This window comes from Tympanuchus pallidicinctus, unplaced genomic scaffold (genome assembly GCF_026119805.1).
Source record: "Tympanuchus pallidicinctus isolate F22 unplaced genomic scaffold, pur_lepc_1.0 scaffold1, whole genome shotgun sequence".
Taxonomy (NCBI): domain Eukaryota; kingdom Metazoa; phylum Chordata; class Aves; order Galliformes; family Phasianidae; genus Tympanuchus; species Tympanuchus pallidicinctus.
Window position 1 is genome coordinate 57117984 of NW_026294618.1, and position 15820 is coordinate 57133803.

The window sequence follows — 15820 nt, forward strand, 5'->3', positions numbered from 1 at the left end:
TGCCAGAACCAGGCTTTCACCCTCTGGAAGAGGATGCTGTTAGCTGTAAGAGAAAGTTACCCCTTCAAAGACGATCTGATGCCCGTGAAGAAGAAATGGGCTGATATGGAGGAAGGCATCCGTTATTTGAGAGAATGTGCTGTGGTGGAAACACTACATAGCCCTGATTTCATTCCTGATGAGCCAAATCAAGAGCATGATCCTGAGAGGGCCAGGTGTACACCAAATATGTGGCGTACATTCACAAAGACTGCACCAGAAAGGTGCGTCATGTAGATGCTCATGTGCCCAAGAGTAGAGCTACAGAAGATCAGCGAAATAACCATCAGGTAGACCAAGCTGCCAGAATTGAGGTGGCTCAAATAGACCTGGACTGGCAGAACAAGGGTGAATTATTTCTAGCTCGGTGGGCCCATGAGACCTCAGGTCATCAAGGGAGAGACGCAACATACAAATGGGCCAGAGACCGAGGGGTGGACTTAACTATGGATGCCATTGTACAAATCATTCATGACTGTGATACATGCGCCACAATTAAACAAGCTAAGAGGATGAAACCTCTCTGGGAGGAAGGGCGATGGCAAAAGTACAAATATGGGGAGGCATGGCAGGTTGATTATATCACCTTGCCACGATCTCGCAATGGTAAGCATTATGTGCTCACCATGGTGGAGGCAACAACCGGGTGGCTTGAAACATATGCAGTACCCCATGCTACCGCCCGAAACACCATATTAGGTCTGGAGAGGCAAATCCTGTGGCGACATCTAATAATAGATTTTAGGTTTCTTTTTTTTCTTTTTTTTTTTTTTTTTCACATTACATATATTACTTGCCCTGTTCCCAAGGCATTTCAGATGAGAGTAGAGAATTTTCTCTACAATTTTTCTTAATTTTAATTTTCTCATCTCTCTCTTTCTCTTGCCATTCACCTCTTATTAACTAGCCATATTTCTTACAAGCTCATACAAATTTTGCAGTGCTAGTTCACTGTCCACAATCTGGATTTTTCCTTCTACTTGTCCATTTTCTAGTAACTGCGCTAGTCAAAAGTACCATAATTGATTTCTTCATTTCTCCTCCTGAGGACAGTAAGAGTAAAGTGCTTCATTGACTTATTATTCAGAAAAATTAGTGTATGTCAGAGTTTCCAATAGATTTAAGTTTGGTAATGTTCAGAAAGAGTTAGTAATTTTTTAATATTTTAAGATAAAAGGAGGGAAAGGCAGAAAGGGAAAGGGACAGGGAAAGGGAAAGGGAAGGGGAAGGGGAAGGCAGAAAGGGAAAGGGAGAGGAAAAGGGAGAGGGAAAGGCAGGGGAAAGAGAGGGAAAGAGAGGGAAAAGGGAAGGGAAAGGGAAAGGAAAGACATGGATAGGCAGAGAGTTGGGCAGAGAGGAACATTATGAGGTTCAAGAAGAGCAAGCACAGAGTCCTACCTCTAGGGAGGAATAACTGCATGCATCAGTACAGTTTAGGGGCTGTTAGTATAACAATCCTTAAATTACAATCAAACAAACTTGGAATGAAAGCACAAACTACATTAAAAAATGAAAAATAGTTGGGGAAAAAAAAATTCAGCTTGCTACTGAATTTATCACAGAAATAGGAAACAGGATAAACAGTTTTGGACGCTAAAATTTACATTAATCGAAGCAAAGTTGTCCGCTGCCAGCAAAATAAAGGCATTTCTTTGATCACAGACTAGGATAAACACCACAACCATTTCTTACTTTGCCATCTTGAGGACTAAACTGTTTTGAAGAGCATACAGAAGGAAAAGTTTAACAGACACTTGTGTCTGCAAAGTTTGAGAACCGGGTAAAAACAGTTTGCCTTGTATTGTTTGCTGAGAAATCATTTTCAGCTGTTTAAAGATGGTCACAAGAGGAACTTAACCAACAGGTAATTTGAATTAGATTTAAGCTAACTTATGCTAGAATAGGTAATTCCTGAATGTGCTCTAGCTACAAAAACTGTCCCATATTTTTTTCCATCCTTTTTTTCTTTCTTAAATATTTTTTATTGTTTTCCTTTTAACTAAATGGAACAGTTACAAACCAGCTACAACATTTTGGAGTGGGGAGAGGTGAAGATAGATTTCACTGTTAAATTGACATTAATGTTTGTTCCTGCTTCTCAGAGAAGTTCAACCTATTTACAAGAAAGCAGAAAAGGGCTAATAACTCTATATATGAAAAAACAAACGAACAAACAAACAAACAAAACCTGATCTTCCTTTAAGAATTGGCTTTTAATTCAGGCTTCTTGTGAGTCTGAGACCTCTGAGGACAGATATCCCACTCCTCTCTTTGTCACATGCAACACTGAAGACAGGCAATTTGTAGCCTGCATAGTACCTGGAGTATTGCTTTCAGCTTGCTGGCTACCCATCTTCATAATAATCTTGTATGCAAAGTAATGGTAGAGAGAGGTGTTCTCAAAAGAAGATTAATTATTCTTTGGTTAATTGTAAGTATTTTCCCGGATGTCATTTAATGCTATTTTCCTTGTCATGGTCCCTGAATGCTGTAAAGGAATCACAGAATTGTAAGTGCTGGAAGGGACCTCCAGAGATCAAGTCCAGCCACCCTGCAAAGCAGGCCCCCTACAGCAGGCGAGGCAGTGGGCAAGGAAGTCATGTCCACTTTTTTTCTTCATCTATTCCACTGTATGTAATAAGAAATGAAGATTTTAGATGTCTCCAATCACTATATTTCAGCTTTAATCATCACCTCACAAAAGAAGAAATTTTAAATAAATTCTGAAGAAGAGTAACAAGAAGTTCTATTTAAAGGTTTTTACTGATGAGAAGTAGTTTGATGAGAAGTAGTTATTAAGCAAATTGAGCCAGAGTGTTTTTTATCACCTCCTGTAGTCAGAGGTCAGCACATAGCAAAATATTTTTTAAATTCTTTACACTTTTATTAAAGAAATTACAATCTTCCAAAATTAAAACAAATATTTTTTTAAAAAATCAATCAAATAATTTAGCTATACAAAGTTATAGCATACATTTTTTTAAGCATCTCATTCCAGCATTCTAGTCTTATATTTTTAAAATGTAGGGAAGGAGTCATGGGACTCATAAAAATAATTCTGTTATTTGGTTACTCAATTAAATGCTTCATCAAAGATCAGTTTTTTAGGAAGAACACAAAGAAGATGCTGTTTAAATTTTAGAGGGGCCAGTTGCTCCACTGTTCAGCTTCACAGTCTTCATGAAAGTGCAGCAGGACTGTGTTTGAGCTAACACATTTACACCCTTCATTAAAAAGAAAATTCAATCTAGAAAAAGTAGCAGAATTAAATTTAATCCTAGTTTTACAGTTCACAAAAAGAATAAAGCATAAATTATAGCCTAAGAGAATGAAACTAATCCAAAACTGTTGTAAGGCTGCCATTTATTCCAGCAAAGTCTAATCACCCCAAGTCTCTTGGCATTTTATGGATGCAATTGCTTTTCACTAACATATATAAAACAGCAATAGCCAGATGTGCATTCTTTAGCACTTCCTAATCTGCTGACCCCTGAGCATCTCCAGCCACCTCTCAACACTTTATGGAAACATCATTTTGGTATTCTACTTCATCATCAAGCACAGTATTACAAATCTCTTATCCTGAGAAGTAGGTGAGGAGCCCCGTGGCCCTAGTTTACATTTTGAGTTGACTTAATGTCCCATCATGGATGTGAAGTGGAAAAGCATCTCCTTGAGAAGTTAACAAGTTCATGGTTTAATTCAAGTCAGTTTCCATGCTAATTTGTGCTCTTTTTGCAGTAAGGAGATACTGGCACACCTTTTCTTGCATGCCATGCTATAATTGAACTCTCTAAACTTCACCTCTTTATTTTCACACATACAAGAACATACTAAGTCCTGGGACATCCACATTCGCATCCATTGAACTTTGCTCGAGACTGTAGTCCTTGCCTTCCCATGACACATCTCTAGGTAAAGTGCATCCTTGCCCATTATGCTCTGGATCTGCAGGATTTTTCAGGCTGTGCTGAGTGCTATTGGAGGTGTTTTGCCCCCATGGGGCCCTTGGTTGTCTTTTTTTTTTTTTTTTTTTTGGCTTTCTACATTTTTGTCCCCTAGTCCTTTTTTTTAACTTGTCATCCAACTGTAATTATTAGTTTTTCTCCTTCTGTAATCTACGCTCTGCTTTTTTGTTGTTTTGTTTTTTAAAATTAAGTTTTCAAAAGATGGTTTAGCTTCTGTGTGATTGTGAAAATCAAAAAAAAACCGTGGTCATGAGGAGAAGGGGCACTCTCCCTGCAGACATTTCATCTGTGGCAGTGAGAGAGTACAGCAGGATCAGCCGTTCTGCATCTGCATCACATTCTACACCAGAGATGGGCATCATCTCCTGCCGGAGAAGGAAATCATGGCCATTTCTGATGCCAACGCACTGCACTGACAGTACCACCACTGTAGTCTGTGAAGTGTGAGGTTACAGAAGGGCACCACTGCCCATCCCAGCAGCTAGTCCCAGAGCCCACATGAGCTCAAGGCTGAGATGGGACCAGAAGCTGGTCCTGAGATGGGGGCAGGCAAATTTGGGATGATTTGTTGCATACTGATAAATGTAATCTGTTAACACTCTAGGAGAGTCTGGGAAGCAGTGTTACAAATTTCATATAATATTTGTACACAAGAAGACCCCTAAATAATCTCGCTTTCAGGTGGTGAAGATTCCAGACAGAAGACGCACACCTCTCGCAGCAAGCACAAGTGATGCTGAGAGACACTTCTGTGACAAGAAGTCATGAAATTAAGCAAGTTTAGAAAAGAGATGTACACAATGTATGCTATACTTTTTTTCCTTGTAGCTTCAGTTTGTAGGCAATGATTGCTCAAATTTTGTTTCTACTGTACCAGTTACTGCTAACTGAACTCTGTATGTTTAATTGACTAGGTTGAATCTCCACATAAACAGTAAGTGTTAAATACTCTGTGGAAAACAACATATCTTTTTTTTTTTTTTTTTTTATCTTAACTCATGTAGGAACATTGTAAATAACTGTAAATATTTATAAGCCTCTTCTTTTGTTCAATCAGTGTATGGAGTTATATATAGTTCTCTGGTAGTAGGGAGTAAAAAGTAGGAAATACTTCAGTGATCACATATTGCAATGTACTTGGAGCATTAGCTGTGAAAGAAGAGATCACTGCAAATCCATTATTGCCTATCAGACCAAAATTTGTACCAGATTGTAATGGAACCTTATATCCATATCACAGCTACCAACAACTTGCATCTTCTTTTGCCTATCTGGAAACTGCACTGTCCCCTGCCAGGCCTCTCCTCCTCATCACCTTTAAGCTCTTTTCCAACCTGAGCAATTCTATGATTCTATGATCACCTCTTAGCTGCAGGATGCTGCCATCTCTACCCATTTGCCAACATAATTGTCTGCACAGTTTCCCTCATATCTGAATGATACAGCTTAGTAACTTGCCACAAATCAGTGCAACAATGAGAAGAAAAAAAAACAACAAAACATTCACACCAATACCTCCTCTTCAGTTCAAGAGAAATTTCTCTTGTACAAAACAGTATAACTGAATCCAATTCAAATTCCACTCAGAGCCATTCCAATTTCACTTATTTGGTCCCCTGGGATAAAAGACACTGTTTTCTGAAGCCAGTGGCCATTTTTCCTGACTGTTTTGTTTTGTTTTTGTCAGTAACTGAAAACATAACTACAGAAGTTAAAGAAACGAAGTTACTAAATTCTTCATAAATCCATTTCTGATACTTGCATGTAATATGTACTTCAAATTAGTAGAGGAATGTATTTATCAAGACCTTATATGATCACATCACACCATCTGTAGCTGTCTGGTAGGATATGCAATTCTAAATGCGTCCAGCACAAATAGATTCAGCTTTATTGCTTCCAGAATTTTTATTGATTTTAAAAGAAGAATATAAAACAATATGGAAACGGAAAAAAAAAAAAAAAAGGAGAAAAAAACTTCAAAGCTATATAAAAAATAAATGAAAAAAGACTTAAATATCAAACTCATTCTCATTATACTTCACTAGAGATACGATCTCCTCTTCAAATAGCTTCTTCCCATTTTGAATAATATACCACATTCATACTTTTTAAACAGTAGAAACAGAGCAGAAACAAAAATGCAAGGTTTGCTTGGCTCTCTGAGGACAATTTTTGACATATTCTTTAACTGAGATAATCAAGGCATTACAGGCATTCACTTTAAAGCACATTTTGCATGCTTCTCTTCAAGAAAACAATCAATTTTCATGTATTATAGGCTTTAAAGAGAAGTATTTTAGATTCTGATTTAAATACCACTGAAATTGATGGCCACTGAAGAGTAGTGTTAGATAACTAGTAAAAATAAAAAATCACATGATTTATTGCACTGGCTAAGAAAAAGAAAAATTACAGCTAAACTATATTTAAAAAAAAAAAAAAAAGGATTTAAAGTTTTGAAGAAACTTTATTATAAGTCTGAAGGCACATTATTAAACTTCAAGCCTTTACCTTATGCACCATAACACAATCCAACAAAAGCAAAAGGGGTACTTCCTATGAAGAAGGAATTTGACATTTTCATTTCTGGCTAAATAAAAGTGGTTAAATAAGACAGGATAATTTAATTTAGTTTAAGGTTGCCAAATTACAATACAAGATTTAGCATTTTTTGGCATGAAGAATGGTCTAACTCATAATAGCTACTCATTTGTTATAAATCCCTAATGTATTCATTTAAATTAATTGGGAAGAAAAGTTTGGGGTCCAGCTCTTTGTTTCTTCCTAATATGAGAAGCAGTAGAGATGGAGATGTTTCCTTCTGGTTTTGTTTCTCCCTATCCTCATTTTTCTGTAAGCTCCAGAGAAGACAAAATGGACTTTCTGAATCAAAAGTTCAGTAGTGACAACTCCAGTAGAACAGTTTAATGTCTCAAAGTTCTCAGAGGCTGAACCAGTTCAGATGATCACCTCGGGTAACCTGCTGTTCTTTTAAGGCACAAAGACACACACACACACTTTCTCAGTAGAAAGAAATAAATCTATTAAAAATACACCTGTGTTTGACTCAGTTTAAACTGCTCACTGCCTGTTGACATATCACTGTGGCTTGGCACTGATCACATTTAGAACCTAAAACCTTCCTCTAACAAATAAAATTTTAATATATATATATATCCCAGAGATGCCGAAAACAGGGCTAAGCCCCAGTTCCTGCTTCTGGCACCCTGGAAGATGGAGCCACATGCACACCCTTTTGCAGAAACCTTTTAACTTAAGTTGATATCAGACATGCCATCAGTCAGAGGGAAGGAGACTTATGGGCAACTCACAGGTGGAACTAAGGGGACTGAAACCCAAAGGTACTTAGTCAGAGGAGTGTCTTACCTTTCTTGTCAGCTTGGGCTAGCCAAACAGACAGCCCAGCTTTCCTACCTGTCAGCGCTGAGGGCAGTCAGTGTGAAGACAGAGACACCTACGGAGGTGAGCTGGATGGCAGGGATGAGCTTGCAGCCCACCTCCCCAAAGAGCCACTCCTCAGAGAAGTAGCGGGAGGCATCCACTGGCACACAGGTCACCAGCAGGAGCAGGTCACCAGCAGCCAGGCTGGAGATGAAGATATTGGGCACACTTCTCATAGCACTGTTGGAGATGAAGATCTTCATAAGGGTGATGTTTCCCAGCAAGCCCACAGTGATGATGAGCAGGTAAAGCGAAGGGATCACACAGCGGACAGTGAACATGGCCATGCCCCATGCCGGAGGGAGCAGGGTTGTGTCTGGCACCAGCTGGATGCTTCCATTGCCCCCGAGGGGCAGTGCTGTGAGCTCAGGCAGCAGCTCTGCCTCCATCCTCGACCTCTGGGAAGACTGGAGGGTTCCAGTGTAAAGTGCGGTGGGAGACATTAAAAATCTTCACGCCTCTGCAAGTCAAACAACTTTATCCCCTGTCCTTTCCGCCTTTCTTCCTCCCTCCTTCTCTCCATTGAGTTGCAGAGATCACACCGTTCTCGGGCACAGAAGAGAGAAAGAACAAGAACAACAACAACAACAACAAAAGAAGACAATATGTGCCACTCCCCCCCAGCTCTTTTGACAAGCTCTTCTCCGGGAAGACAAGAGGATGAGATCCTGGGGCTCAGCAGCAGCAACGACAGCAGCCTGCCCTGCACGGAGCGCCTCGAGCCGCTGCAGCCGGCGGAGGCGCGGAGCAGTCGCCTCCCGCGCCCGCGGTGGAGCTGTCCAGCGGCGCTGGTGCTGCTCGCTCCGCGGGTGGTGTCGGAGCCGCGAGCAAAGCGCGGAACGAGCCCGCTTCTTATTCCGCAGCCCCAGCTATACCTGATGCTGGGAGGAGCCTCCCCGCCCTCCGCCCGCGTTTGTGCGCTCTCCCCTTCCCGGAGACGCCAAGGCGGACGTTGTAAGGAGGTCAGCCGTCCTCAAGGCACGGATCTTCCCAACTCACCCTGCTGAAACCACAGCACTTTGAAACACAGAGTGACAGGAGCACTTGGAGATGAAGGGATTTTATTCTTTCGTCCAGCTGCAGGTTATGAAAAGATCCTACTGAGAGCCATCTGCTGTTTTTAAAGTTTTAGGATTTACTTTGCAAAGTTGTATTTCACATTCCTTCAAATAGGGAAATGAGAGATAGGTGATGTATTTTACCCATCATTTACTATGCAAACAGTATATCCGAATGAAGAATGTTTGCCTCTATTAAGTGTACAGTATTTGCCCAAAGTGTCTCTTGCTTTTCATTGAGGAAGTGTCTATTACTTCTTTGGGCATACACATGGATTGGCTCTCCAAACAGTTCCATCTGTTTCCAGCAGAAGCTATGAGTTTAGGTAACTATGCTGCAAGACAGGACTCAAGTTTTCACGACACAAATGAATAATAGCATTTGACAGTAACATCCTGATGAACTGATTATTCTCCTTCCTCTTCTCAGAAAGGAGGATGTATGGAAGACTGCAGAGACCTTGCTTTCTCTCTTTAGTAAAATAGTTATCCTGAAACACTATGGGTTTGTAAGAAGAGCATGGAGAAAGATCATGAATGGATGGAGATCTTATTGAAGTGGCAGAATGAGTTTGGCCACTGAAATGCCAACTGCAAAAGGTGTGATCTGTGCAGTAATATAAGGCCTATCCATGGCATATTGTCTAGTGTAGGAACCAAATTTTAGAAATATCAATGATTTAACTAAAATCTCCTTTCAGTAAGATTATCAGAAGTATTTCTTCTTCTGGAAAGTTACAGCTGTCTATATCTGTCGATCCTTGTGATATTTCTAACTTCCTATTATAAGTATTACAATTGTGTAAATGGATATTTAATGTAATGTTGATTCGTTTCTTAGAAGGTACAGGAATTTCTGCTTTCCTCCACACTGTGTTAAATTCACCTACGCTCCCTCTGAGGCAGCCTTACTGTCAACTTGGAAATGTCACAGTTCCTGGTATTTTCTACTATGTTGAGTGCACAGTAACTTTTCTAGAACCATCACTATTCATGTTCCTGCAAACAGCCTGAATCATTCTTTTTGGTTCCCCTTGCATGCACATAGTCCATGTCTTTAGCCCTGTAAGCCTTAATATGAGCGGTGGTCCTTTCACTTATTTGTTCAGAAATTGCTTTATATGTGAGCAATCAATATGATTCTTTAAATATGCTAGTTTAAATTTAACATCTTTAATTTCAATTTAACCAAGGCACCAAAGCCTGAATCTTTTTGCATGAATATTAACAGAAGAAAATTTTAGAAGCTTCTGTTGGCATGAACTTCACTTACAGCTTCCACTGGGAGAAGTGAGAACCCTTGGATTTTGATGCTCTACAATTAGACTCCCACTGCTGCTCTCCAGAAGAATTTCTCCTACCCTAGTACACTTTACTTTTCCTGCAGACCAAAAGATGGAATTCCTAATGTGACAGAATTAGGATCATATTCAGTGGGAATTTATGTTACTGGCATTCAACAGCATTTGATTTTATCTACTCTGTATTTGAAGCCAAACAGCAAGGAAATAAGCTTTTGCGACTGTGAGTGTCTCCAGCTCAAAGGAAACAGAAAGTTAGATTATGCTTCTAATGTCATTCAGCGGAAGTCTGTGTAAAGGCAAGAGAATATACTCATACAGCATGAATATAATTTCCTGCAGAGGCAAAAAAGAGAGGGAAATGCTCCACAGACCCTGACATAAAACAGCCAGAATTCAGATCCTCGCATGCAGATTGTTCATCATTCTCTTTTCAAACAAAAGAAAAAATATAATCTCTTGGTCTGATATTTGAGATTATAGTCTAGAGCTAATCTCATATTCCTGCTATGATCCAAAACTTGGCATGAGAGCAAAGGAGAAAGGGAGCAGGATAGGTATGCCTGCTTAGTAGGAAAGAAACTGCACAAACTGAAATCAAGCAGTGCAGAGGGAGCATATCTGTGATACCGCAGGGCAGAGACAGCAACAGCTGGGAGATGTGGGAGGCAAATTCGCCTTATCAGTAATTCCCAAATGTAGGGAATCTCTCTTCATCTCACAAATCTCTCTACTGAGAGATTTTTGTGCTTCTAGCACAAAAAAGGTCTCCCTTCACACCTATTTGGGCAGAATGAGGTACTCAATAATCCCAGGGCTATTTTCAGACTTGCACATCACAAAAATTTTACAAGTCCATACACTAAACCAGCAGATATAGTTGGAAAAAGTGTACATGTGGCACAGAGTGATTTCTCCTAAACTGCTGAATGTCTAATAATCGTAAGTAAGTCATGTCTTCTTTATTGTTACTTGAATTCAGTCCTTCTTAATTTGAGCTTGTTTTGGCAGGGATTTCCATTATCTTCCAGCTTCTTGAGTCAGAGGCTTTACTTAAAAAGCAAGAGCCCAGCACTTGAAGGGCAGAAATAAATTACTAGGTTTCTCTCCAGGTTTCAAAACAGATAATGGTTTGATAGTGCTGCTATATGTGCAGCAGAAATGGTGTTCAAGCAGTGACTGGGAATTGTAGCCAGAAAAAGGAAAAAGGAGAGGATGGAGGTAAGGAATCTCTGTCCAGATACAAAACACTCTTGAAGAAGTTTAGCTTCTAAGGCTACAGCTCTAAGGCCAGACCTCAAACTCTAAGTTGGGGCATCTAAACATCAAGCACCTACTACTCTTTTACTGGTAAAATAATAATGAATGTTAATTATCTCACAGGCAATGCCAATAGTTTCCCTGGGAAAACTACTGTGGGAAGTACTCTAAAAAGAATTGTTGTGGATTTGTGTAGAGAATGCTAGAAATGTCATGAGCTAGCAAACTGGGTATGTTGAAAAGAGAAATGCTGAATTCAACTGTGGCTGCCCAGAGACAAGCTCTAAGCACCAGCTAATTAGTAGAAAAAATGTCAGATATGTGCCATGCAGCCCTTTTTCCTTCTGAGAATCCAGTTAACAGAAGAAGTAACTATACTGTTTTATCAGAGCCAAGCTGTGTCTGTCAGCAGTACTCTGTACAGGGGGCACAGGGCTACAGGCAAGACTGAAACGGTCACAAATATGAAAACTTCTCTTCATTAAGGTTAAGTGATTGAACATGGTGACTATAGAAAAGAAAGCTAGAGAGAGATTCTTCGTGCTTATTTCTTAACTTTGCAAAATTCACCTTTTAAATTACATGGATTTCTGAATAATTAAAAAATTGTGATGAAGAAGCTTAATATATGACACACATCTCCCAGATTGAGTGCCATGTCTGAGGCCTGCATAAACCTAGGCTCTCTTTTGCCTGTCCGTGTCAGCTTCCAGCCATTGCATCCTGACAAGTTCCATAAGAAGCATGTTCTCCTATCCACTCCTCTGTGCTAAACATAAGCCAGTCGGGAGGAAACAAGGAAGCCACCATGAGCCTCCTGCTCTAGCTGAATGTGAAGCAACCTCCATCTCTGGTCAGAATTCCATTGAGCACCAACCTCTGGCTAGCAGAGTTCCCCATTGCTGCTAAGCTTTGCGTGAAGAACCCTGTAAACTGACAGAAGAGGCTATTTCCCGTCATATAAGCATTCAAGTTCTTCTTTGATAGATAAAATCTTAATGGCACCAATTTATTTTCATCTGAGATAAGGCTTCTTTCATTGTGTCTGTTATCTAATAATGACACTATGTGCCATTACATTTAAATTCACTAATAAAGCAGCGAACTGAGTGCTTAACGTTGAAGTGACAGTTCATCCCTATACAGCAGAACTCTAAGCAATAGAGTATCTTTAAGCAAGCATTGTGTTTCTATTTGCTTAACTGTGATTATTCAATAGAACTTACATCCATTAAAAGGTTAAACAACACCAGGTAAGGTGACAAGTTGAAGTCTCAGTTGGGAACAAGTCTGATATCAACGTCTTCTGCCTTATTTGTGTGTAATAGACAACCAACAGACAGCTGCTCCTGCAAATTCAAAACAAAGAATGATTTTCTGTCAAGCAAGTTCCAAACAACTGCTGGAGCTGCCTTAGCAGACTGCATTCAGACTCACAGTGCCAGCTTATACTACTCACATTTCAAATCATCCTCTTAATGTTGCTTTCAGTTGCTCCTAGCAGGATGATGAGCTTTCTGTGCTTCAGTTCATAGGGTATGCATTTGAACCACTTCTAAGAAACCAACAGTTTTATAACAGACTCATTCATCATCACATTCAGTGGGGTCTGAGCGCAGACATCCATATGTTTGTATTGGGATTAATTCACAGCCCCTCCAAACTTCATTTTTTATTCAGTTCAGCTGCAGCATAGGAAGTTCCGCACAAACATGCGCAAGAACTTCTTTACAGTGAGGTGACGGAGCACTGGAACAGGCTGCCCAGGGAGGTGGTGGAGTCTCCTTCTCTGGAGATGTTCAAGACCTGCCTGGATGCCTACCTGTGCGACCTGCTGTAGGGAACCTGCTTTGGCAGGGGGGTTGGACTCGATGATCTCTGGAGGTCCCTTCCAACCCCTACAATTCTGTGATTCTGTGATTCTGTGATTCCTTAACTGTTTCCAGAACTACAACAGAGCATTGCCAGCTACCTCTTCTTTTAGGGTCTTTATTACAGTACAGATACCAAGCTTCCATATTTCTTCTGTGGTCACACAGGAAATTATTTGATTTTCTTAGATCAGGTGACCCAATCAAGTAGTTATTTTGTCCCCAGCTGATGACATACAGTAGCATTTGTAATGTGCAGTTTTCAGGTTTTTACCCAAAATGTGTCCTTATTTATTGCTAATATAATAAAATCAAGTGCTTCTCTGATGAAACGCTGTGATTATTGTAGGTTCATGTTCATCGATTAGTGTGAAAACAATGGCTACTACATACAAAGCATAATAAAAAGCATTGAAAGATCCATTGTGGCAAAAAAAACTAGTAATTTTCCTATTATGTTTTTTAAACATTACTTTAAGAAGTCATAAGAAATACCAACACAAATATTATTTGAAGTGCATTCAAAGGTAGGTTTTCAACAGCAACTGACATTTCAGAGGAATCAAATGATTAAACTATTACTAATATCAAAAAAAAACATGCAGCGTGATGAGTTAATTTAGTAATTTTATGATAGTGTGGAAACAATAAGCATTGCTTTGGATGTGAATTAAGCTCCACATGTATTATGAACAGAAAAAAAATAAAAATAAAAATAAATGGACAGTACTAGTAGTTGCTGCATTTTTTTAAATGGGAAGGTTCATCATACATCCTAAAAAGCACAGTATTTTATTGCAGAACACATACCTCTGTGAGACACTATCACTTTTATTTCATTCAAGACATACAAGCCTCAGTGCTTTCTACACATAGAGAAGCATCGGGTCATATTTTTAAAAAATAGATATCCAGTGTAATACTACTAATACAACACCTCTTACAGTTCTCTGTGAGACAAAAAGACTTTTAATTAACTGCTTGATAAAGGAGGTGTAGTAAATAGCACAGTTACTGAAGCATTTTTCACCACCTTCCTAATACAGCACTCAGCTACACCAGTAGATACAGGGCAGATTCCCCTTGCAAAGTACATTCTGATGACTTAAAACAGTTTTTTCCTAATCACACAGTTATTATAGTCACTGTGGTATTTTTTACTGACAAGCAGCCAAATCTACATGTGAAAGGAAGCCCTTCTCCCACCTCTTCCCTTTTCCTGCCTATGTTTCCCTGTGTATTGAGCATGCATTGAGGAAGAGGCAATACTTTTTATTACAGGAACTTGAAGTCATGCTGCAACCATCCGCAGAGGATTCTCCTTCATGAATCTTGAGGCAAAAGAGTAAGAGCTCCTCTTCAGATTTGGTGGCCTCAACAGTACTTAGTCCTGCTACTGAGCATCAGCAACTGAGCACTGAGCTGCTTCTTCTCTTTTTCCAGCTTTCTATCTCCACTCTTCTAACAAAACTCTCACTAGATCCAAACTAACAGGTGGAGGTTTGTTCTCATGATTCACTACGTGGCTGTGACCATCAGCAGAACTTGGCAATGGCAGGAGTTCTACTGGAGTTCTTCAACTGTACATATGGAGTATGCTGACAAATTGCTAATAACAGTTACTGCAATTAGGCTATTTGCGATAACGTTCTTTCGGATTTTATTTGTCTCAATTAAATTGCTGTTATTTCTTTGAATACAAAATCTTGGATCAACAGCTTCCAAGTTTGGCTATATCCTTCCTTTTTATGGGACTTAATTAAAATTATTTTTTAAATTATTTAATTTATAAATTCCAGATGCTGCAAATTGAACCCATTATCATCACAGCTGGGGCAGGGAAGCAGCAGAGCCAAGGAACCTCCACAGTCAGTGGGTAACCACTGGCACTTGGTGAGAAGGCCTGCAAGTCCCTCCAGTTGGGGGAGAAAGGTTTAGCAGGCAAGGCAGCAGTACAAGAGCAGGTAAGCTGGCAGTAGCACTTCCAACAGTGTTTTCTGAGGGTCACAGAGAGCGAGGATCTGCACAGGGACAAAAGGCCAAGCAAGCTGGGACACAGAGCTCCCACAGTCCTTGATCCTTGCTGGGTTTGCTGGGTACCTGCCCTGCCTCCCAGGCAGTAGAGCTTCCCAGGTCAGATGTTTCATCCGAAGAGACACGCCTGAGTTCTAGAAAGATCCCTATTGAGAAGAGGACATTTAATTTTCAAGAACAAGTGTCTTCAGGTTCATGGTGGCATGGTGGTTGCTATTTTGCCATGGTGTAAATGGATACAGTAGCAAAATGAATAGAATTTCTTCTGAAGCATACAGTTTTGTCTAGTACTTCCTGCAACAGCAGTGTACCAGTAGAGGCAATGAAACTGACAGATTAAGTGATAAAGGATTAGATATGTTACTGGTTATATAAAATGTGAAGCAATAGTAAAATGTTCTAAGACGCTGTTTTGTAAACAGCTATTGCTGCCTTCATTGGCAAACTCTTTCCCTTTCAAACAGAGAGGATAAAATAAATATTTTGGATGATGGCGAAGAGCAAGTAATAGCTGGGCCTCCAACATTAATTTTGCTCAGTTTTGTTTTCATGTGTTGAGTAGCCCTGCAATATGCAGCTCAGGCCTCCAGCAGTAATTGGCCAGTTCCTCTTTTCTTTGGATCAGTCCTCACGTTTTTCTTCAGTGTTTTGGTCTTTGTTGTTTATGGAAATGAGGTCTTTCATTTCAGATGTGAATCAGATCAGAGTGAGGTTAATTTTCTCAGTTACAACCAGTTCAAGCCTGTAACTCCTCAGGCAATTCTCTTGTTTATTAAGACAATAAACTGCAAACATTAAACATAATTGTTCAATATAAGAAGTAG

The 15820-nt window shown here is 39.8% G+C and overlaps 1 protein-coding gene across 1 annotated transcript in view; it reads right to left on the minus strand.

The window, feature by feature from the left end:
• NMBR (neuromedin B receptor) overlaps nucleotides 1–7961 on the minus strand; it is a 20906-nt gene extending 12945 nt beyond the window's left edge. The window contains exon 1 of the mRNA XM_052687485.1: nucleotides 7446–7961. Within this exon, the coding sequence (XP_052543445.1) occupies nucleotides 7446–7915 (470 nt within the window). The 5' untranslated portion in view covers nucleotides 7916–7961. The remainder of the gene's footprint in view (nucleotides 1–7445) is intronic.
• Between the last annotated feature and the right edge of the window lie 7859 nt (nucleotides 7962–15820).